The following is a 23813-nucleotide window of genomic DNA, read 5'->3' as shown; positions in this document are numbered from 1 at the left end:
CGAGTTGATTGGACTACCTATGAATTGTCAGTTGGAAGGACCGAAAAGTAAAAACAGTATTGAGAGGACAGCTGTATTGGAAAAAGGCGAGCTGAGACAGCAGCCGATGCACGCGATTTTGGGTAATCGGACGATGAGAAGAATGGAAGATGATAGAGTTGTGAGACGGTTGGAAGATAAGAAACTAGGAAGATGAAAGAAGGAGAAGATGCTTTTGTAGAAAGATAGCAAGTTGAAAACAATTGATGGAAGATATTGTGTGGGAGCTATGAGTAAAACAGATTATTTAAAGATAAGAAGTTGATATGATGAGAAAATAAGTTGATTAGAAGATTAAAAGATCCAAAAAAACAAATGATGAATCTCAGAACGCAACAAGTTTCGAAAATGAAATAATTACTAGTAGAATAAGCTGAACAATGAGATAATCAAATCAATGAAGAGGACAGTAAAACATAAAAGTCAAAAAAGGAGAACATTATAAGATAAAAAGATAACAAAATGAAAAAAATAAGGAAAGTTTAAGGTAAGTTGATGAGAAGAGGCAAAGATTTAAGTTATGGGAGGGACGAGAAGAAGCTTAGAGTAAAAATAAGAGATTAGATGACTTGCAAATCGAACGATCGTGTTGCAAAGATTATCCCTTTAAGCAAAATAAATTGCTTCACTGCACACACATCTTCAACATTTTCGTATCAAATGAAGCTTTGGAGAAATATTTGTTGCAGTCATCATTACGTTCTAATCAGTGAATGAAGAGAGCATAGACGATTCTCAGTTAAATTACTTGACGCGCAGTGCCAACCAGTTGTTAATGGCAGAATTAATCAAGCTTCAAATGGTCGGTGGAAAAGAGAAAGAGTGACAATTCAATAGAGTTAATATGGTTTAACGATTTTTTTTTTTCAAACAAAACTTGTAAGAACAGTTTTTCTTCTGAGAAGAAGGGAGATGTGTGGCGCACGAATGGATGTATGGGTATATCATACATTCCCTCTGTTTGAATGGGTTAAACGCATACCGCGTCATCCCACATAAGCGTGCGGCGAACCAGTGATTCAGTCAGTCAGTCAGTCAGTCGGTCGGTGAGCAAGCCGAGTAGTGCGTGCAGTTTCCGCTGCAGTTAGTGATCCGGTGGCCCCCTGGTGCTACTACCGAGCTTCGGAGCTCCGGTCAGGTCTGCACAGGTACTACTAGCCATCTGAGTCAACTGAAGGATATACTAACAGAACATCGACACGCCAATTTGCACTCTGAACTAGTTTCGCTTGATCTGTCCAAAGCATTTGACCGTACTTGGAGGCCGGGTATCCTGAGAGCACTCCAAAAAGCTCAAGTTGGCAACCGAATGTACAAAGTTATCAAAAACTTTCTAAAAGATAGAACTTTTTGTGTAGCAGTTGGTGGGGCTTACTCCTCCGATCGGCCTCAAGAAACCGGAGTACCGCAAGGATCTGTATTATCTCCCACACTCTTTATACTAGTTATAAATGATGTATTCAGATTCATACCAAAAACTATCTCCGTGCTCATATATGCGGATGATATTTTATTAATTTGTGGAAGCAAATTTGTTGCAGTTTGTCGTTAAAGACTACAGCAAGGAATTGATAGAATATTAACGTGGGCTGAAATGAACGGATTCGCAATTAACGCCAAAAAGAGCACCTTGTTACATACATGTTCCGTTACTAAGGGCAGACATCGATTTGGGAGCATGCAAAAATTAAAAGCCAATGGGTCGGAGATCAAGCAAACAAATACAGCCAAAATCTTGGGAGTACTAATGAACAAAAAAGGAAATGCCAGCTATCATTTGAAAATGCTCACGAAAGAATGTTCAGCACGTATTCGTTTCTTGAAAATAATAACATGTCTCGGAAGCAGAGAAACTCTACTTAAAATCGGTTTTGCAACAGTGATATCGAAACTGTTTTATGGATGGGAAATATTTGAGCCCGAAAATATTATGACGCTCAAAACGACCTACAATAATATGTTGAGAACAGTATCTGGTGCATTTTGTTCAACCCCAATAGAAGCTTTGTACGTTGAAAATGGCGTTCTTCCCTTTGCATTTCTGGTAGCAGAGAACTGGGCCAGGAAAGCTATATGGATAGCGGAGAGAGCAGACTGTAGTGAAAACTACTTATTGAACCGAGCTAATCAGTTATTATTTCAAACAATCAATCAACGTATACCTCCAATTTATCGTCTCCGAACCGAAACTGCCAAACAGTGGAACGAAAAACCACCTGTAATAGACTGGACAATTAAACACCAGTTTAAGACTGGTGGAAACAAGAGATCAGCAGTCAGCATATTTGCAAACCTCAAAAACACGAAATACCGTTTCAGAAAAGAAGTGTACACTGACGGCTCACTTGCACGCGGACAAGTAGGATTTGGAATCTTTAACCCGACAGAGGAAAACATCCTTAAAAATCTTCCTGAAACACTTTCAATTTTCTCTGCAGAAGCAACCGCTATTGATGTAGCAGTCAAAAGAGCCAATGAACCAAAGGTTATTTACACCGACTCTGCTAGTGTGCTGACTGCCTTAGAAACGAGCATCAAACACCCAATCATCCAAAGCATACTTCACCAAAGAAATCTTAAGAACGTTACGATGGTCTGGATCCCCAGCCATGTTGGTATTCATGGTAATGAAGAGGTAGACCGATTAGCAAACCTGGGCAGGAATGGAGAAAGACACACTACTAAAATTCCCAAAGCGGACGCGCTTAAGTGGGTGAGAAAAGAGTTGAAGCTGCAACACGAACGGAGATGGCGAAACCAGCAGAATATCAAACTAAAGGAAATAAAACAAACTACGGAAAAATGGATAGATCGGAGCAACAAGAAGGAACAGAAAATCCTTACTAGATTAAGGATTGGACACACCTGGTTAACTCATAAACACCTTATGGAGCGAGCGGAAACACCGGTATGTGAAACATGTGGAGTTGAACTGACGGTAAAACACGTAATACTGGATTGCTTGAAATATGAAGATCAGAGACGAATGCTGCTACCCGGAGGCAGCCAAGCGGAAAAACTTGCAAACAACCGAAAGAAGGAGAAAAAAGTTATTCAATTTTTGAAACAGTGTGGAATATTCAATCGAATTTAGTTTGTAAAAATCAAATTTCCTGAGGGTGAAAACGGAATGTTAATCCCTCGTTAAATAAAACGTACAAAAAAAAAATAAAATGTTTTTTTCCCAAATGATGAATCTAATTAAGATTCACATGACAGATTGAATGAATTAAGTCAAATTGGAATCCAAAACATCAGAATTTAAATTGATTTATGATTGAGGGCTCTGAATCAAATTTTACTTCTTGGCTCATATTTTAAATTGTGATTTAAAATTAAGATTCAGAAATCGTTTTGAAATTCTAAAACAGATTCAAAATACAAGAATTAAATTCAGTTTCAGAATTCTTATTCAAAATTTATACCCCAAATTCAGATTTAGATTACTATTTCGTTGAGGAATTAACACATTGCGGACCAACTTTGAGATATATCGTTTTATTTTTCGCATGACGCGTGTGCTCTTTGTTGGGAAGCATAACTCAAATGTGATACATTTTAAATTGGAACTTCATTCAACAAAATTGTAAACAACAGTTTTGATAACTCAAAGACACTTAATTTGTAGAATTTGGTCCAGTGGCTTTTGAGAAAAAAAATGCCAAAATTTCGGGCTAAGATTTCTTTGCGATCCTTAATGTGTTTAAATCGCACAGCCCTCAAACTTTAAATTTTGTCTAAATTTCAAATTTTCAATCAAAGTCAATTTGTATACAAAATTCATCTGATAATCACGAATAAAAAAAATAATGTAAGTTTAGTTTGCATGTTTTGTTTGATGAATTTTTAAAAATTTTACATCGGAAATTAATTATGAAATTGGTTTTCAATGAAAAATATCTATTGATAAAAAAAAACATGTATCTCAAATTCACGAAAAAAAATTACAGGAAATACCATATTTTTTGGTGTACTGTACAACATTAAGTTTATTGCAATTTTTAAAGAGCCAACTTACAAACTAAAATCTTGACTTAGGATTGAGTTTGTTGAGTTTGAGAGATTTAGATTGAACCAAAAAATTTTAATCTCTTACTTCGACTTTTCGAAAATTTAATTTTTATTATCATGGTTTAAATCTTTGAATTTGTTCAAGAGTTGGGTATATTTAACTTATTTGATTTGACCGTAGAATATTTTTTACATTTTTTTACAGAATTTAAAAGCATACAACTACTTGAACAAAAACAACTTATTCTATGCTCAAATCAAATTAGCTCAATCTACTAGACCCTTGAGCAAATTCCAAGCTTGTAACCACTGATAAAAGAAAGTTCCATTTTTTGTTACAAAGGACTTCATTTACAAATTTTGCTTACCATTTCCAAGTTTTTGGGACGTGTTTTCGAAAGTTGAAATTTTATTTAAAAAAAACTTATATGTAAAAATTCTTGAAAATGAATAATCACATAGTACTTAACTATATTGTTTTTCAAATTTTTCATTCACACATTTTTGGAGCTAAAATAGTCTAGAAAAAACCAGTCACCAAAACCCCCGGCATGAGGTAGTTCTTCCTACTACCCTGAGTGTTTATAAATGCTATTTTAATGTGAAGGAGTCAGGGTTTTAGCGATATGTTTTGAAATTCATCTTCAGAACTCAGAATAACCATTCATAAATTTGAAAACTGATTTTGACTTATTTGGGGGTGCTGAATACAAATGTGTATTTTTTTTCTATCAACTCTAGTTTCCTGTGAGCCTTTTGATAATAGGTAAAAAATCATTAAAACATTTGCGCACTTTCTTATCAAAAGTGTGAAGTATTAATAAAAATTAGAAAGTAAAGTTAACTATCAATTTTTCTTAAGGCCTTGAATACATTTAATTTCTGGGTAAAAGTAAGAGAAGTATGTATTTTGTTATTTTTCTCCGTAACAGGAACTTTGTTATCATTTTTAGCCACAATTTTGCAGACTATAGACTACAGAATGAATGAGATCGTCAGTATCAAACACTATACTGAAAAAAAAACTTTCCTTGTGATGTCAGAAATAGTCACAATGATATCTATTCAATTTTCTTATAATTTAAAATCTAATTTTTCAAAGCCTTGTTGTTTCTCGGAAACAAGATTATTCAGGCGAAATCTGTATGGTTTCCGGGAATTAACCACTTTGTGGCATTCTTCCCTATCAACTTATTAACTTTAAAACTTTTAAATGCCATTACACTAAATCAAGAAGTGATAGACAAAATCTGATAAAAAATTGAGTTCAGGACGCAAAAATGTGCCTTTCTCTATGGATACAAACTATGCTTTCGTCAGTCGACTATATTCTCGGCAACAAGGCCATCGCTCTAGTTTTACATTTGGAAGATTTTTTTTTTGTGATAATTGACTACCACGGCTGGAATCCAAAATTCATAACAATTATATCGCAGAAAATGCTTCTAGCTCATCCACACAATTATGATTAAAACATTAAGTAGAAATCCAGCATTTGATTTCAAATATAAACTTTTATATTTCAAAATCTAGAATATTTCAAAATTATACAAAAAATTAAAATATGGTCCAAATAAAAAATACGACTCTTCACTTTTTTTATAAATCATTTGTTGCAAATTTGTTACTCATTTTTTGTTTCAGTTGAAATAAAATTCAAAACCGTGTACGAAAAGCTCGATATTCAAGAGAAAATCAATGAAGATAAAGTTCCAACTCCAACAGCTTCATATTTCAGTATACTATTTCGATAATTTTATTTAAGAAATCAAATAATCGAAACCACAATTAAAAATAATAATAAAAATACAATATTTTTTGAAACTTCATAAAATTTTAGAAATATCAGAGTTTTATAATCAGTTTTGAATTGATGACAATTATTAACAAACACTTTTCTCAAATATTTGTTTTTTTTTTTAAACTTGTAGTTGCAAAATACGAATCATTAAAATTTGTTTGTGAACCTAGCGCTAATATAAAGAAGCTCAGGAAAAGAATTTTAGATATCTTGAATATTTTTTCGCAGATCAAATTAGAGATTCGCAGATTGTTTAATGAAGGGATGTGTAAATTGTATAAAAGAATATCAAAATAAGTACAGAAAAACGGGGTAACTTTGGCCAACAATAAATTTGTGCACATTATCATCAATAACTAAGTCTATAGTATGAATTTAAAAAAAACTCCCAACAAACATTTTTGTAGGTATATTTCTCAACAACTTTGTTATACGTTTCATATACATTATAGAATGATCGTATGAAACACGAAAAAACAGCATTTACCTACCAAAGTGGAGGCGATATACATACAAATTTTCAACTTCTGTCAAAAGCGATAAGAGTATACGGTTTCGACACCATATTCATACATACTGAAAGAATGCAAGAGAGCACAAGTTTTTTCTCTCAAACCATGCGAACTGTTGCCAGCGACAGTATTTGCTGCCTCTGTCATTGGGCAATTCTTGCAAATACACCATCTGATTATTAGCATTCTGGTTGCACTGCTGTTCTCTCTTTAGACCCACGCGGGAGAAAAAAAGGAACGAAATCGTCTTCAAAATCTGCAAACATGGCGGACTTTTTATCATATCCGATTTAAACCATTCAATACGACTTCGAGTAACGATTTTTACGACATTTTACTTGCGTTAGGTGGAATTACGATTCGCAGTAACGTTTTTAATGACTTGAGTTATCATTTTTAATGCGATTTCATGTTTGCTGGGCTGTTTTCTACGTTTGAAAGCCAATTAATTGAGAATCAAATAGGTAAAATTTGGTTTGTATTTAATTTTTTTCTGTAAGTAAAAATGAAGTTTCAAAATCCTCAAATACCTATTTTTTCCAAGGCTCACAAACAAACAGCTCTCCTGATGATAGCGAAAAGCATTTAGAAGCAAACGGGTTGTTGAATGTTAAAGATCAACTTTTTTTCTTAATATATGTTTGGCTAAAATAAGCCCGTATCGAACAAATAGATAGGAATCCTATCAAATGGTTAACTTTGAAGAAAAAATGAAAATTGAAATAGCAGAAGGGCCTAGGGGATTGTTTGGAGGTAAAATTTCATTTTTATTTTGAGGCTCAAACTATTTAGCAATTGTTATAATTTTTTCCCCTAAATGCATGCAGCATCATTGTACTTCTTTCGAATATATATGTTTTTTATAGAAAACGTTTAAAAGCAAGGTAAAATTGATAAACTAGTATTTGAAAATATCATAAAGGTGAATCCTTTATGATCAAGAAAACTCGTTAAAACCGTCAAAATAGAGACTGATCAATGTGACCCCAAAGCATCAAATTCTAAACAGAGACGAAATCAATTTTCAATCAAATTTAAAGTTATCTAATAAATTTCTGCAACATGTTTTACATTCATTGGAGTCCAGTACTGGTTTTAAAAATATGACACATGCCACATTCCCCCTTACAGAAAAAATAATCGAAAAATATTGAAAAAGTTATCAATATTACCCCGGATTTTTTTTTTCTTATTATAGAGACTTTCAGCCTTGGGCTGGTTCGTCTCTTTCTAAGCGCACATCTTTCGAAGTAATGATGGCCAGCATCTCACAAATGCTAAAACCACCAGACCACAGAAAGTGTACTATGTATGCCATGACCGGGATTCGATCTCATGAACTTTGGCGTAGATGACTTGAACTCTAACCACTACGCCGAAGCCGCTGGCTACCCCGGATTACGGTACACATACTTTTAATATTTTTTCAAAGTTTCATTATATTTTACAATAAAAGTGATTTTTTGCTTACTAAGTTTATAAAATTCTGTAAACAAGTGTTATCGGTACCTATACCTAGTACCGAAAGTAGCGGAACTAAATTACATTTCTAAAATATTTGCATTGAAACACATAGCAGACTCAAGACGGCAACCCTAACCAATCTGCAAATATGATATGAATATTTTAGGCTTGAGATACAAATCTTTACTTCTGTGTGCTGACCCATGGTTAGGTACCTCAGAGCCGAGATTTCTCTGCCCCAGACATAGGATGTTTTCTTTTTGTTCTACTTCTCTATTGTACTCAACCACTTCTCTTTCTCGTTCTTCCGCAGGACACCGAACTATGCCTGTCCCTATCGTTGGCGCTGCTGTTCATGAAGTTGGCCTCAATGTGTTGGCTCTGCTGCTGTTGCCACCATGCGCTCGTTCTGTTCCGGTCCAACACTAATCTGAACCCGAATCCGGAACCCAGCATGGGCCGAGCCTTGGCCCACTACAGGTAGGTAATCAAGCAACGTCGGTCGTCGTCGTCGTCCTCTTGGGCGTCTAGCTTCTGCTGCTGATGATGACGATCAGCCGGACCACCATTATTCTATGGACAGCCCGGTTGTTGGGTTCGTTGGTTGGTCATTATGGTAGCATTTATCATTCTTTGTTTCGACCCATCGCAGGTGACGATAAAGAGATGAATGGATGGATGAATGGAAGGATGGGTGAAAAATGAGTGCGCGGCGCGGATAAGCGGTTATTATCGTACCTACCCACCTAGGTAATGGTGTATGATGAAATCTAGCAGTGCATTCATTTTGTCGACTATGTCATGGGCAGCAACACCTGCTGCAGTCTTTTTTGGACTATAATCGCGCGCCATAATTCAACTCGATTAAGGATAATTGCATGTTTTCATAAAGTTTTCTGAGCACCAACGATTCTGTGAAATTTAATCACCTGAGGGCACTCGAGCTTCGAGTCGTTCACTTCAATCAACCATTTTAAGGAGACGACAATGTTGGATTTCGGAAAAATATGACAAACTTCAAGCTTTCTGAACGGAAATTGAATCGAAATCGAGTATGTTAGGCTTTCTTCTATATAGTATTCTCATTTATCTAAGATTTCAAGGGTTGAATTTTATTCCATCGTGCTTCATTGAAGGATCAGATAATTTTTAAATTGCTACGACTTACTGTAAGACTTCTTTCCGCTTCTATGGTGTTTATTAATACGAGAATAAATTTCAGTGAAATCTGAGACAATACATGTCGAAAAAAGTTCCAAAACATTTGAATTGTTATCTGATATTGATTTCGATGAAGGTCGTATTTGAACTAGATGTCTTAAAAAAAGTTTTTGAAAAGACTGATAATAACCCTAAGCGTACCACACTTTCTATCACACGTATCCGCACGACCTGGCAATTTAAGAAGAATTTTGAAAAAGTTTGGAAAAATAGGGCAAATCTGAAAAAAAAATCTAAAGACAGTTATCTGAAATTCAAATTGTTCATCAAATCACTTAAGTAACGTTCAAAATATTGGTTTCATTTTTCAATTAACTCCAATTAATTCGTTTTTGGACACAAAAATTAAAACTTTCCAAAGAATAATTTTAGTTTTTTATTTGGTAATGCAAATTATGTTAATAAACCCGGGTTAAATCCATTAAGTGTCTAATAATATCTGCATATCCTGGCCAGGTTTGAGTGATCTCGAATTCTTTATTGAATGCATGAGCAATCCCAGATATATTCAAGAAAACTGAAAATAAAAATAATCAATAATCAAAGTATAAAGCTATATTTGTCAGCATTCTCCAGCACATTCTATAGAAGGTTGCCGAAAAAACCTGTGCTTTTGCGAAAAGTATTCTGAATTTTTTGTGATTTAATAGAATTCTGAACATCTGTGATTTTTCTCGAAAATTCTGCAATGGTTTTTTCCTTGATTTCATTGAACAATCATGACAGTTTAGGTTTTTTTGTTTTTCCATTGAAATAAATACAATTTATGTTACAATTTAAAATATATTTATCCAATTCAAAGCTTGAGTCTTAAACTCATATCGTCATGAAAAATTATAATTTTGGAAATATTCCAAAATAAAAAAAACAATCTGTGGAATCTGTGAATATTCCCGAAATTCTGTGTTCGGTGATACAGATTCGGTGATGAAAATTTGCTCGAAATGATGTGTAATAAAAGATTTTGTTTTGTGACTTGGGCAACCTTGGTTCTATATTGAAAGCAGACCCGCAAGAAGAACCCGTCCATGAGTGTGGTGTTTGAAATCTAAATGTAGTTAAATTTAATAACAATACTCAAAGTACACACAAAATAAGGGAATTGATTTCTAAAACCTTAGTTTTACTTATGAGAACCAAAAGAACTCAAAAATAATAAATTTTACTGATTAAATTCTAAATAAATCAGAATGAAGGAGTCAAATCATTTCTACTTTCCGGTAAGCCATTAATTAATTATTCAAAACGAAGTTCCATATTCTGAACAAGAAATTTTCATTAAAATAAATTTGGTGCAGTCTTGTTTACAAATTGGAAATCAATACTTCCAAACCACCAGAAATTGATCAAAAACACATACAGGATCACAATGAAATTTGATGTTTTCTCAAAGAGATTTCTTTTACTAAACTCTAAGCGTACATCTGTCAAAAATATGACGGCTAGATTTTGACAAATGCTGAAACCAGCTACCCATAATGTGTACTACGTATGCCATGATCAGGAATCGATCTCATGACCATTGGCTTAAAAACTTGAAGGCTGTGCTCTACGCTACGGGTTGCGGCGTATCGTAATTAACATTTTGAATAAAACCAGAATTCAAAACTTTGGACACATCAGAGGCATCAGTGCACAAAATAGAAAACTTAAAATATAAAAACACCAAAAAATCACAAGAAATAAAATCCGAATTCTTAAAAAAAAACAAACCAAGTGAAAAATTAACCATGATTTCATGTTGTTTAGCAAAGTGATAGTAATTGTTCATTATCGACCATCTTAATTACATTTATTTTATTAATTTTCAATTGAAAGGTTGATTGAAATTTTTTGCCGTAACATCTCAAATTTAAAAAAAAAAATTCAACGGCGGTTTGAAATGTAAATTCTCGATTGAGGAATCAATTTCCATTTGAACTTAAGAGAATTTATTCAAAATAATAGTTAATGATTAAATTTAATACGATAAAAAGAAAAAAACAGTTTTTTTATGCCAGTAATCAAAGTTAGAAATAGTTTGATAAAAATAAATCACTTTTTTATAAAAATTCTTCCAGTTATCGAAATTAAAATCTGAAAAGTTCATTTTGAGGATCTCATTGAAACTTATATGAATTTTCTTTCATTTTGATTTAATAGTTAAAAATTTCAAGCTATGAAAATTGTGCCGCCATCATTTGAAAGATTGGGTCCTGGAAAGGGCAAAAGCAAGAAACTTTGTATTTTAATATCCAAAATTAAGATTTAAAGGTTTCCCAGAATATGATGTGAACACAATGAATCAGAATTGAGAAACAAAAATCAACTATGGGTTTTAATAGATTTATTTGAAAGTTAAAACAAAATACGAAGATAGTTTGTTTTAAACATATAAGAAGGTTTTTTTTAAATAACACGTCATATTATTACAAAAACTTATTTATAAGATTTAATTGAACTCTAGGGAACAGCATTTTGTTGTTTAAATTTCAATGATAGTTTTGGTAGGTTTTGGCTCCTGAACTCGATTCTTTTGTCAGATCTTGACTTACACCTCTAGTTTTGCTGATATGAAGTTTGTAAGTTTAGAAATGAGTCAGTTTTAAACTAAATCAACCAATGCTAACTAATGAATTGCTTCATTCAATTAAAGATTAATATTTGTAGACGATGATGATGAATGATCTAAAACAGTCAAATTCAGTTCAACTGACACATCCATTTAACAAATGAATTGAAGCCTGCAAAACGAATTGATTTCTGCTTCAAGAAATTTTTTTAATTAAATTTGGTTAAATTCGTTAAAATTCCCGAATTTTATAGAATGGGAAAAAGTAAAAAAAAAAATAACTTTATTTACGCAGGAGTCAACATTAAGCCTTGGTTATGGAAAAACTGATAGTTTAATCAAAATCGTCATTTTGATAGTTTTTAATAATTTAAAGATTTGTTAAAAAAGGCAAAAATTTGTTCATAGAGTGTCACTAATTTTCAAAACTTAAGCAGATAGAAAAATACAAACAGGGATTCAGGGCATCCAAATTAATCAAATCTCTTTTAAACTTGAACATCGGAAAAAAAAAGAATAAATTGAGGCTGAGATTCGTTTCTTAAAGAATGGTTCATACCAGCTTAAGCTTTTTGGTAGGTACTTTGGATTTGTTTTATTCATTCGGAACCCTGGTCTGCTATTTAGAATCAGTTGAATACGCTACATAAAAACCGTTCTGCTAGCAGAAATTTCCCCCAGAAAAAAAAATTAAATTTGTGCGTCTGAGTGGCCGAGTGGTTTTGCGTGGTGAGACGATAATCGCAGGTCCATAGATCGCATGGGTTCAATTCCCATCTAGGAATTGGCTGGTAATAAGTTGTTCACGCTTATTCAGTCTTTAGGACCCAAATCGGATAAGATGGTGTATATCGCTTTTTAAAAATTCAGCCGATCCCAAAAATAGCAAAATTAAGTTTCTGTATTAAAATTGAGATTCAAACTCAGCTAGTAGTTCATTTTAACAACCAAGATAAAATTATTAATGAGAGAATATAGTTAAGGAATTAAATTCGCAGGAGTTTGATTTTGATTGTTTATTCATAATTCTTAATTTGAAAATTTATTCGGAACTTATTCCAATTCAGCTGAAAATATAAAAAAGTTAAATTTTAGTTTTTTCTTTAATTTTTATTTTTTTTTTTTAAGTTTCGATTTATTTTGATACATATAAGAAAACATTCACACGATATTAATAATGAAATAAATTATAACGAACATTTTGTGTTGAATTTCGTATTGGTGAACAAATCAGTTAACTATGCATTACAGTACGATCTGAATGCTGAAATCGAATGGAGTCTGTTTTACAAAGATTTTTGTTTAAAATTCTAATTTATGATTCAAATTTCAAAATGTAGTCTTAACCTAAAATCTTATATTTCAATTGAGTTTGCAAGAGTAGAAACTAATTGAAAAATTTAATCTTATAAATTCAGTTTACTTTCACCGATGGCAAATATCCTTGAATTTGTTAAAGAGTAGATTAAGCGTATTATCATAAGCATTCACGATTGCTCGATTTTAAACGAGTGTGCCCGTATTTTCAAACAAAACCTGAGGAAGGCCCGGTTCGGGTTGGTTGCCCGGATATCAAAGAAAACAGCCCGGATTTTTTTCACAATCTTAGCTAAATCTAAACTGAAAACTAATATTGATTTAATGATATTTGCGTCAAATAGAAATTTTTTGAACTTGTGCTGAATTGTATGATAAAATTTGAACTCCAATGATGTGTCTCGGTAAACAATAATTTCATATGTTTGTTTTTCTCCTTTTCTCTTGCATTTTTTTTTCGAATTTTCACAATTTAATTTTTTGGAAAAATCACAATTACAATTAGGGTAAAATACCTAGATTTCGACAGTTTTTGCTTGTTTTGTCAGAAAAACCATGTCAATATATTAATTGACTTAAGTTTTTCATCTAAAATATGATTGGTTCTATGAATCAGACTTTTTTCTTCATTCATTACCTTTTTTATTGATCGAAAGTTTTTATTATCCTTTTACTAAAACCTTTCGATGATCCAGTTTTCGACATTGAATTTTAGTTTTCGACACAAAAAGTTTTAGTTTTCGACAAGAACATTTTCACCTCCTTTGGTAGCACAGGAACATGAATTTTTGCATATTGGATTGCTTGTCTACTTCACGGCGTTTTTTACACCATGGAAACAGTATAAACATACAGATGGGTGTCGAAAAATAGATTATTAGGTGAATTTTCAGCACTAGTTTTCGACAGTTAAAAAAACAGTTGAAATTTCTTAAAATTATAGCAAAAATATGAAATAAATTACCCCAAAGATTGATTTCAGAACCTTATCTATCCAATGATTCCTTTTATGTCGCTTTCAATCTAATAAAAGGGGAGTTTTTTCTTGATTAAAAATCATTCTTATTTGGTCGATAGCATTGAATTTCACAGGTGATTTAGAATGTTATTTTTCAATTATTGATTTACTACTATTAAACAACTTATTTATAAGAATTTTAATATTCAACGTATACTAAACTTGGAGAACAAAAATAGAAAAATATGAACATAGATAGCTTGAGCCACCAAATAGAAAGATAAGCCTTTCATTAAAAATTTGTCGAAAACTAGCTCCTGTCGAAATCTAGAGTATCTACCCTACAATTTTGAAAATTCTTGTAATCTGTGATTTGCCCCGATATTACTCGGTTCTTACGATGAAAATTTAGAATCCCAATCGCCAGAGTTTCCAGGTGCCCAAATTTGTCCCGCGTGGATACGTACAGAAATCAATCAGTAATATAATCAGATGTGTGTTAAGATAAAAAAAATCCATATGTTTGTTAACTCATGTACGCATCCAATGCTTCATTAACACTAAACGTACCGGAGGCGGTCAAATGACGGTTTTTGAACTTTAAACGATGATTACGCCTTATATAATGGTTTTTTCGCAAATTTAACGACAGGACTATTTTTGTTTTTAAAAAGCAAGTATTTTTGCGTTTTTATATTTTTTTTAAGTGTTACGGTTTTCGAATAACGCATGTGGTATACCTATTCATACCGCGAGCGGTAAAATGACGGCAAACACCGTTTTCGCTAAAACTCTCTTGTTTCTCAGCCGATTTCTATCAAATTTATAGTTTTGAAAAGCTTATAACTCGACTCAAATATGTTTCTCAGACAATTTTCAGCTACAATCAATAACTTTAAAGTTATTTACAGTACAAGAAAAATTTTATGAAAAAACATGCTTCAGGAAAAAGGTTGTAAATCAGTTATTAAGTGCTCGAAAAAAATTTCACTTAGTGCCTGAGAAAGCTGAAGTTAGAAGCTATATGTTGCACATATGCAACATTTTTTCAAAAATTTTCTAAGATCATGGCCACAAAAAATTTAAAAAAGTTGTGTAAAACCCGTACTTTTCAATCAATCAACCGCCAAAGCTGTTCCTGTTCCAGTAGAGAATTTTGAAAAAGTGAATTGAAAAGTAGACGTAATTTGTCACATTTTGGCATCTTTAGATTTTTAAAATACTAAATACATAATTTTTGACGACTTTTCAAAGGTAGCTGTTTTTCGAACTTTTTATCAATTTGGATTCAATTCCTACACCTAAGCTCAGCTTCGCACTGGATTTTGAGTACGTTAACGTAAGGTTTAGGCAATAAAACTATATGCAAAAGAAAGCTTATTTCATACTGGTTCTAGTGGTGTTACTGCATTGGCGGTGTAATGCTTGGCAAAAATATGATAAATAAAACAGTGAACTAGTTTCTGAATTTTTAGAAGTCAGCACAAATTCTGTTGCAGAACAGTGGTTATTGAAACAACTTGTTGGTTTGGCTGTTGAACATTAACTGACTATATTTTAATTCTTAAAAACTACATGCCTTCTAGGATGATGTTGAATTATTCTACGACTACTTTGTTGCACATTATTAGCATATTTACAACACTCCTCCTCAACAAAGTTAAGATTTAAGTTTGGCTTCCCAGGTTTTCCCTGATTCCTTGTGGATTTCGACGGCACTCCAGCTTCGCTCGGTCGGCCGGTAGATTTCTTCGACTCCACAGCAATACCGGTAACTTCTCCAAAGCGTTCCGGTGGGACTCCCTTAGTCGCTCTCGTTGACCGTCGCGGTTCAGCAGGTGGTTCGAAAATCCCAATGGATTCCAACGATTCCTCACCTTGATTTTCGGTTTCTTCGGATTCTTCTTCATTGGCAGTATCGAAACCATCTAAATCTGCCGCATCGTTGTCGTTCTCGATTTCCTCCAGTGTCTCATCCTCCAGCGTCTCATGAACAAAAGGTTACAAAATTGAGTGAAATTCGACGATATTCTCCTCCTGAACGACAACGGTGGGCGCTTCAACCAGATTTCGCCTCTCACTTTGGGCGATCGCATTCCGGTTCCGGCGGCCTAGCTTCTCGTTGCTTTCACGTTTGCTATCCTTTGGATGGACCTCGCCAGCCAGGGGGATAACTTTGTTCGGTTGCTTCAACACGTACAAACCTTGTTTGAGTGTTGCTATGGCAGCAGTTTGGTTGCCATGCATCACCCGGCAACCTTGTTTGTTGAAAATAACAGTTCCATTCTTATGCACCAATGACGGAACCGACAGGAGATTTGTAGCCAACGTGGGTGCATAAAATGCCTTGCTCAGCTTGATTTCCGTCTTCTTGCCTTTGTCGTCGATGCACTGGATCAAACAGGGACCTTCTCCAACGACAACCGCTTTTTTCCCATCCGCCAGAGTAACGGTTTTTTCTTTGCTCTCGTTCAGCTCCAAAAAATAATCTCGGTTCGCGACGAAATGGCTTGTCGCGCCCGAATCCACAATCCACGGATAAGAGGCTTCTGTCTTGCTCGCCGTGAATGCAAATGAATCTGCATTTCCCTTCTTCAGGATCGGTTTCGGCTCATTCTCGGAATTTCGAATTCGCTTACGGCACTCCTTCATGATGTGACCCGCTTTCTTGCAGTAATGGCAGGTCTTTTTCTTTACTTGTCCAACCTTCAATGCTAAATCGGATTCAGCACCTTCCTTTTTCGCTGCTTCGTCTAACAGCTTCCGTTTGACGAGTTCGAGTGTCAGATCGTTATCCGAACGGCTCTCAAGGGCAGTAGTCAACGTGTCGAATGAACTTGGCAGGCTTCGCAAAATCATGGCGACCATAAGATTGTCCTCCAACTTCTGCCCGGCATTCGATAGACTGCTGAACAGCTCCTCCATCGAAAAAATATGCTCCGCCATGTCCTCTCCTTCCGAATAGCGCTTGTCACAAATTTTCTTGAGCAACGAGACCTTCGATGTAAGACTGACCTTTTGATGGTGGTTTTCCAACGCCTTCCACGCTTCCTTCGCGGTCTTCGATGAACGGATTAGCGGATGCTGATTGTCCTCGATGAGTAACCCGATAGTAGCTCTGGCTTTGGCGTCCCCAGCTTTCCAGACAGTTTCTGCTTCCGTCGCTGGTTTCTCACCCGAATCAACGTAACGCCACAAGTCTTCCCGAACCAGCAAAAGTTCAACCTTGAAGCACCAACTGGAATAGTTGGAATTGTTCAGCTTCTGCAGGCTAAATTTGCTTCCGTCCATATTGCTTCTAGAAAATTCTGCTTCCGTACGAAAAATTTTCACGCAGGCCCATAACCTGTTGCAAAACAGTGGTTATTGAAACAACTTGTTGGTTTGGCTGTTGAACATTAACTGACTATATTTTAATTCTTAAAAACTACATGCCTTCTAGGATGATGTTGAATTATTCTACGACTACTTTGTTGCACATTATTAGCATATTTACAACAAATTCTTGCTTGGCAGACGGGCGCAGTGGGTGGTAATATTTCAAAGCTATTTTGCACACGGAGACGGGTGAAAGGAAACGAAAAAACAAACGAGCATTCGCTCGAATTCTCTGGTTTTACTTTCAGTAATATATTTATTTTATTTTTGTCAAGCATCGCACCGCCAATGTAGTTACGTCACTAGAACCAGTATGAAATTTTCTTTCTTTTGCATATAGTTTAATTGTCTAAACTATACGTTAACGTACTCAAAATCCAGTGCAAAGCTGAATTTGGGTGTAAGGATTGTCTCAGAAAATCCAGATTCATAAAAAGTTCGCAAAAGAACTACCTTTGAAAAGCCGTCAAAAATTATGTATTTAGTATTTTAAAAATCTAAAGATGCCAAAATGTGACAAATTACGCCTACTTTTCAATTCACTTTTTCAAAATTTTCTACTGTAACAGGAACAGCTTTGGCGGTTGTTTGATTGAAAAGTACGGGTTTTACACAACTTTTTTAAATTTTTTGTGGCCATGATCTTAGAAAATTTTTGAAAAAATGTTCCATATGTGCAACATATAGCTTCTAACTTCAGCTTTCTCAGGCACTAAGTGAAATTTTTTCGAGCACTTAATAACTGATTTACAACCTTTTTCCTGAAGCATGTTTTTTCATAAAATTTTTCTTGTACTGTAAATAACTTTGAAACAATTGATTGTAGCTGAAAACTGTTTGAGAAACATATTTGAGTCGAGTTATAAGCTTTTCAAAACTATAAATTTGATAGAAATCGGCTGAGAAACAAGAAAGTTTTAGCGAAAACGGTGTTTGCCGTCATTTTACCGCTCGCGGTATGAATAGGTATATACAAAGTGTCGGTATGTTTAGTGTTAATATAACAAGCTAAAAAATATTCTTACATAATTAATCCAGTACCCGCAAATTGCATATGATTAGTGATCGTAAAAATAGTAAGTAGGGGAGAATGGTGATACTTGATTCATTTTTCTTACTTTCACCATATTTTCTTGAAAAAAAAAATGGCAGATCGCCGTCTTTTGCATTTTCTGACAGCGTGTAATTTGAAATTTATATTCTCCAAAAGTTAGATCGATATATGAAACCGTACATGAACTAGAAGCTTTTTCATGGGACTAAAAACATTTTGATAGTGTGAAAGTTGAAGGAGACTTCATATTTTATTAAAGGAGACTTGCTCCTTTTATCAGGATGCCCTTAGCTTTGACAAAAATCATGCAAAATCTAAAGATAAAAGTTCCATTGTTTTTTTTTTGCATAGTGATTTTCATTTCACAGTTTATAAGTGTCGTACAAAAAGGATTCTAAAAGTTTGTTTACTATCCTCAATTCATTGCATACTTCAAGGCGCTATTTTTTAATTATCAGATGAAAGCGTTTTTAAGCCTTTTAATCAGGAAATTGTTGGATAAATATAAGTCAATGGATAAATATTAATAATTTCGTGCTGAGTAATGATCATTATCCATTCAGGAGAAACATCGAGGGATCAAGTGAACCCATAACATACATTTTGGAAAACTTTTTCTTTTATTTTTAAAATTGGTAGTTTACTATTCCTTTGAAGATATGGCTTAAAGAAGTTCATATTACACTCTAACGATTGACTTATTTGAATAAAAAAAAATTATTTTTAATTATTAGGGTGAAACACATCTAAAATGATAAAAAAAGATCTTTTGCTGTTACACTTTGCTCGATTTTTCAAACAAAGTGCTATAAATAAAAAATATAATTTTAAAAATTTTTTTAGATAACAAATTTTCTGTTTTGTTATATTTGGCTATTTTTCTGGACCATTTGATCTATGCAAGACATTCCAGTTTCGAGATATAGCAGAGAAATCAAGTAGTCCCAGGGATCAAGTATCCTCATTCTCCCCTTTATAAATAAGTTTTTTTTAATAATTTCATACCAAAACATTTTCAAAATTATGGGAAGTTACATGTTTCTTTCCTTTTAAATTCTAAATTTTGCTCTTTGTTTCCAAATACGAAAAATTGACTCTCTGAGGACTGAAAAGATTTTTTATTTGGTTTCGAGCCCTTTAGAATTTAAATTTAAAGTATCATTGCATAATGAAAACAAAAATAATTTTTCATCAAGACTGTCAAGTTTAAGATCTAGATCGAAATTATATCTTTAAATTTTTAAATCTGCCGTTGTTTTTTTATTTTGACTGTTTATAAACTATTCCAGCTAGATTTTATTCTTAATTATTATCATTTTTACTGAATAAAATTATAATTTTCATTTCAAATTCCCAATTAGCAACATTCGATTCGACTTGTTTTTTTCCTAATATAGATATCTGGTACGAAGCTCTCCTAATGTTTTTGTATCCTTATTAAGGTGTATTGGGTAGGTACTAAGATTTCTGATATTCATTGTTTTCTGATTCTTATTTTTATTCTGTCATGTTTTTGTGCCAACATTCTTGTACTCGATTATATGTATGAATGTGATCCTTATTTCTGATTTCTTAGGGCTTATATTGGATCCTGATGTCAGTGCTTCCTGATAACCAACCATTTTCTTCTAAGTTCCGTTCCACTAGCAAATTTCAGCCGATGCAAATTCTTACAGTTGTTCAATCCATTTTTTTTTACAATTTTTGAACATAAATATTTTCGAATGTGTATTCAGATTAGGCTATCAAACTAAATTTACAAATCTTAAATTGAGTACATAAAGCTTCTCAACAAAGATTTCATATTAATGTTTAAGCTATGAGTGCAAGTTTTATAATAATTTAAAAAAAAAATAAAATTTAGAAATTGTCACTGTTTTGAATTTCCCAATAAAAGACGCATAAAAGAAATTTCAATCCATATAGGATCGTCATCAGGAACTAAAATGTTTATAGTGTGTTAACCAAATTTTAAAAAGTTTGTTCACAAAATTAACTGATTCTCACCTAAAATGTGTCGTATTTCTTGTCAGGTTTGATTCGGCTTATCAGATAAAGCTGTCATTTTTGTTTGTTACAATATTTTGTGATAAATTTGTGATTTAAATGTTTTGTAGTGCTGTCTGTCACAGTAAAAAACCGTACTTCTTACTATTTTCTGGATTTAATTTCCGCAGCATCGATTTTCCACAGTCATTACTTTTCACTTCTTATTCACTCTGTTGTGGTATGAGCCTACTTGGTACCAACCACGGTAAATGAAAAGTTCATATACCAGTATTTCGATAGCAACTTACTACCTTCTTCAGTGAACGTTTTCGATTGATGAATGTGTATCTTCTTATTTTGCTATAGTAGAAAGCTCTACCCGATCAGCCAAACTAAACCTGACAAGAAATACGAATCATTTTAGGTAAGAATCAGTTAATTTTGTTTAGAACTTTTTGAAATTTGGTTAACACACAATAAACATTTCAGTTTCTGATGACAATCCTATATGGATTGAAACGTTGGAACGTTAAATAAATATCGGTTTTTGTTATTTGAACAGACTAAATGCCGATAAAAATCACCTTAAATTCAAGTAACAGTCGTTAAACAAAAACATCGGAAATCATAAGCGAAAAACTTAATTTAAAAAAAATGCAAAGAATCCGCAAAATTTGTTCAAATCTGTTACCCCAAGCCTCTACATAACATTGAAAGCAATCAACTAAAAAAAATCAAAAGGACACAAATTTCTCGCAGATATTAAATTCATGTAGAACCATACTGCTTGGATTTTTTTTTCGGTTATCTCCTCGAATGACCGCAAAATAGCGTAAAAATACCATCAACGCCCAATGTTGGGGGAAAACTTTTTCCCCACCAAAAATTTTTCACCAGCACCCAAAAAAAGGAGAAATCGTGCTGACATTGACAAATCAGCTAGAAAGGAGAAAAATGAAAAAAGAAAAACCCCAAGAAATAATAAACCGCACCCCGGTGCACGTTCCAGCTAATCGATTGGCGGTCGCTTCAGGCAAATAAGCTGTGAGAAGAAAATCGCTCAACGGTTGGGCCCTCCTTCCCGATTCCGATGCTGTAGTGTTTGGATTTGCTTCATTGATCCATCTATTCCCCGAGCTGAAAGGTGGCAGCAAAGATAAACTTCCGAGAAGGTCAATTTTCCCAGGCTATTTTTCTTGAAGCGAATGTTTCGAATGTTGCGGCAGATGGCATCGATCTGCTGCTTCCCCCAGCCTGGCTTTTGAGAGAGCAGTTTTTCATCCTTCTATCCCATTGCCACTGGTGGAAGTTCCCATTGAACTGGGAAAAATTTTCGTCATTTTCCAAAGTTCCAGCAGCCGCGCCGCCGTTTCATGACCATCGTCCGGGAGAATCGAACCTCGTCGAACAAGCAAAAAAAACATGATGAAGGATATACTCAAAACGATCTCATCCAGCCCAACCAAGCCTGGGTTCGGTTTTGTGGGAGCTGTAAAAGTTTCCCTTTTTTACGACTATAATGACAATTTTATGTCGAAACGAGAGCAAAGTGTGAAAAGTGATAATAAACACAGCAAAAACTGCCATCATGTTTTTCCATTTTTTCGGGCTTCATAATGCTTGCTCATTTTATGTTTCCGCTCCGGCTGGTTGGTGGAACACCCGCAAATAAATGTGTTCGTTTACACCTTATACAAATGGAAGGTTTGGAAATAAAAACACAAAATTTCAATTTCCAAGGAATTTATTTTAAATTTGATTTTCAAACAGAAAAATTTCTTAAGATTATGGTTATTTTTCAGAGATTCCTTGAGTTTAAGTATCTCAACATTCATATTCTTTATAAAAAAAATTTCGTACAAATCATTGAACTCAATTCTGTATTATCATAGGTTAGATATTTTTAGACCACAAATAAACTCTCGATGATCAAGGATAGACGATCAGGAGCAAACAGAAAAGGTATAAATTTTTTAAACTGAGTCATGAAAAGTCACATAGAATAAACAAATTTGATTATGAACAAGTGAATTTTTAATACGTTGAAAAGATTAGGAATAATCAACAAATTCATGCTCAAAATCCTGGGTCCTGAATATTAGACCTAAAGTTAAATTGAAATTTCAGACACTTAAATACTCATATACCATACCAGGAATCTTAAAAATACGAAGTTCAATTTAAGAAGACTAGACATAGGTTTTGTAAGATTTCAAATATTTTTCCAAAAACATTGATGAAATCGGAATAAGCGTTAATATGGAAAGCATTGAATAAATCGAACAGTAATAAAATCGAAAAACTACTGTATTGTTGATATTTGTGTATTTAGGATAAGAAAAACCAAAAAAAAAACAATATTTGAATTTAAGTTTGGAGTGAATTAGATTTATTTTGTTTCATACTACCTATCCCGAACAAAATATTTTTTAAAGATTTGCGAACAAAATATAAAAGCAAAATTTTCAAGTTTTCGCTATTTTTTCCAAAGAAATTTAAATTTTAATGTTTAAATAGTATAGGTGTTAAGATTCCTTCAATAACAAAAAATAACTAGATGATTTTTATTCAAAAACTTTGACAAAAAAATTTAACAAATTTAAGGGTAAATAATAAAAAATTATCAAAATGAATAAACTTATCATTAAACATTATTGAATACAAATGCACTTTATTCAACTCAAAACTTAAATCTGTCGTCGATAGAAATGATAATATCGAATAACCTTTCATCATCGTGCTCTTGCTTATTGCTACTGTTTTGCCAGTTAATTTGAAGTCTAATTCAAAATAATGTTTTATGTTAATCTCCAAATTTTCTGTAATTTTTGTAATTTTTGTAATTTTTGTCATTTTAGTAATTTTTGTAGTTTTTGTAATTTTTGTAATTTTTGTAATTTTTGTAATTTTTGTAATTTTTGTAATTTTTGTAATTTTTGTAATTTTTGTAATTTTTGTAATTTTTGTAATTTTTGTAATTTTTGTAATTTTTGTAATTTTTGTAATTTTTGTAATTTTTGTAATTTTTGTAATTTTTGTCATTTTTGTAATTTTTGTAATTTTTGTAATTTTAATAATTTTGTCATTTTTTTCATTTTTGTCATTTTTGTCATTTTTGTCATTTTTGTCATTTTTGTCATTTTTGTCATTTTTGTCATTTTTGTCACTACAAAAATAACTAAAATGACAAAAATTACAAAAATTACATTTTTGTCATTTTTGTCATTTTTGTCATTTTTGTCATTTTTGTCATTTTTGTCATTTTTGTCATTTTTGTCATTTTTGTCATTTTTGTCATTTTTGTCATTTTTGTCATTTTTGTCATTTTTGTCATTTTTGTCATTTTTGTCATTTTTGTCATTTTTGTCATTTTTGTCATTTTTGTCATTTTTGTCATTTTTGTCATTTTTGTCATTTTTGTCATTTTTGTCATTTTTGTCATTTTTGCCATTTTTGTCATTTTTGTCATTTTTGTCATTTTTGTCATTTTTGTCATTTTTGTCACTACAAAAATTACT

The 23813-nt window shown here is 33.0% G+C and overlaps 1 protein-coding gene across 1 annotated transcript in view; it reads left to right on the top strand.

The window, feature by feature from the left end:
- LOC129757264 (adhesion G protein-coupled receptor L1-like) overlaps positions 1 to 23813 on the top strand; it is a 205335-nt gene that overhangs the window by 82239 nt on the left and 99283 nt on the right. Inside the window, exon 3 of the mRNA XM_055754426.1 lies at positions 8141 to 8307. Coding sequence (XP_055610401.1) covers positions 8141 to 8307 — 167 coding nt within the window. The remainder of the gene's footprint in view (positions 1 to 8140; positions 8308 to 23813) is intronic.

Source organism: Uranotaenia lowii, chromosome 3, assembly GCF_029784155.1.
Source record: "Uranotaenia lowii strain MFRU-FL chromosome 3, ASM2978415v1, whole genome shotgun sequence".
NCBI lineage: Eukaryota > Metazoa > Arthropoda > Insecta > Diptera > Culicidae > Uranotaenia > Uranotaenia lowii.
This window is presented reverse-complemented; position numbering and strand designations above follow the sequence as displayed.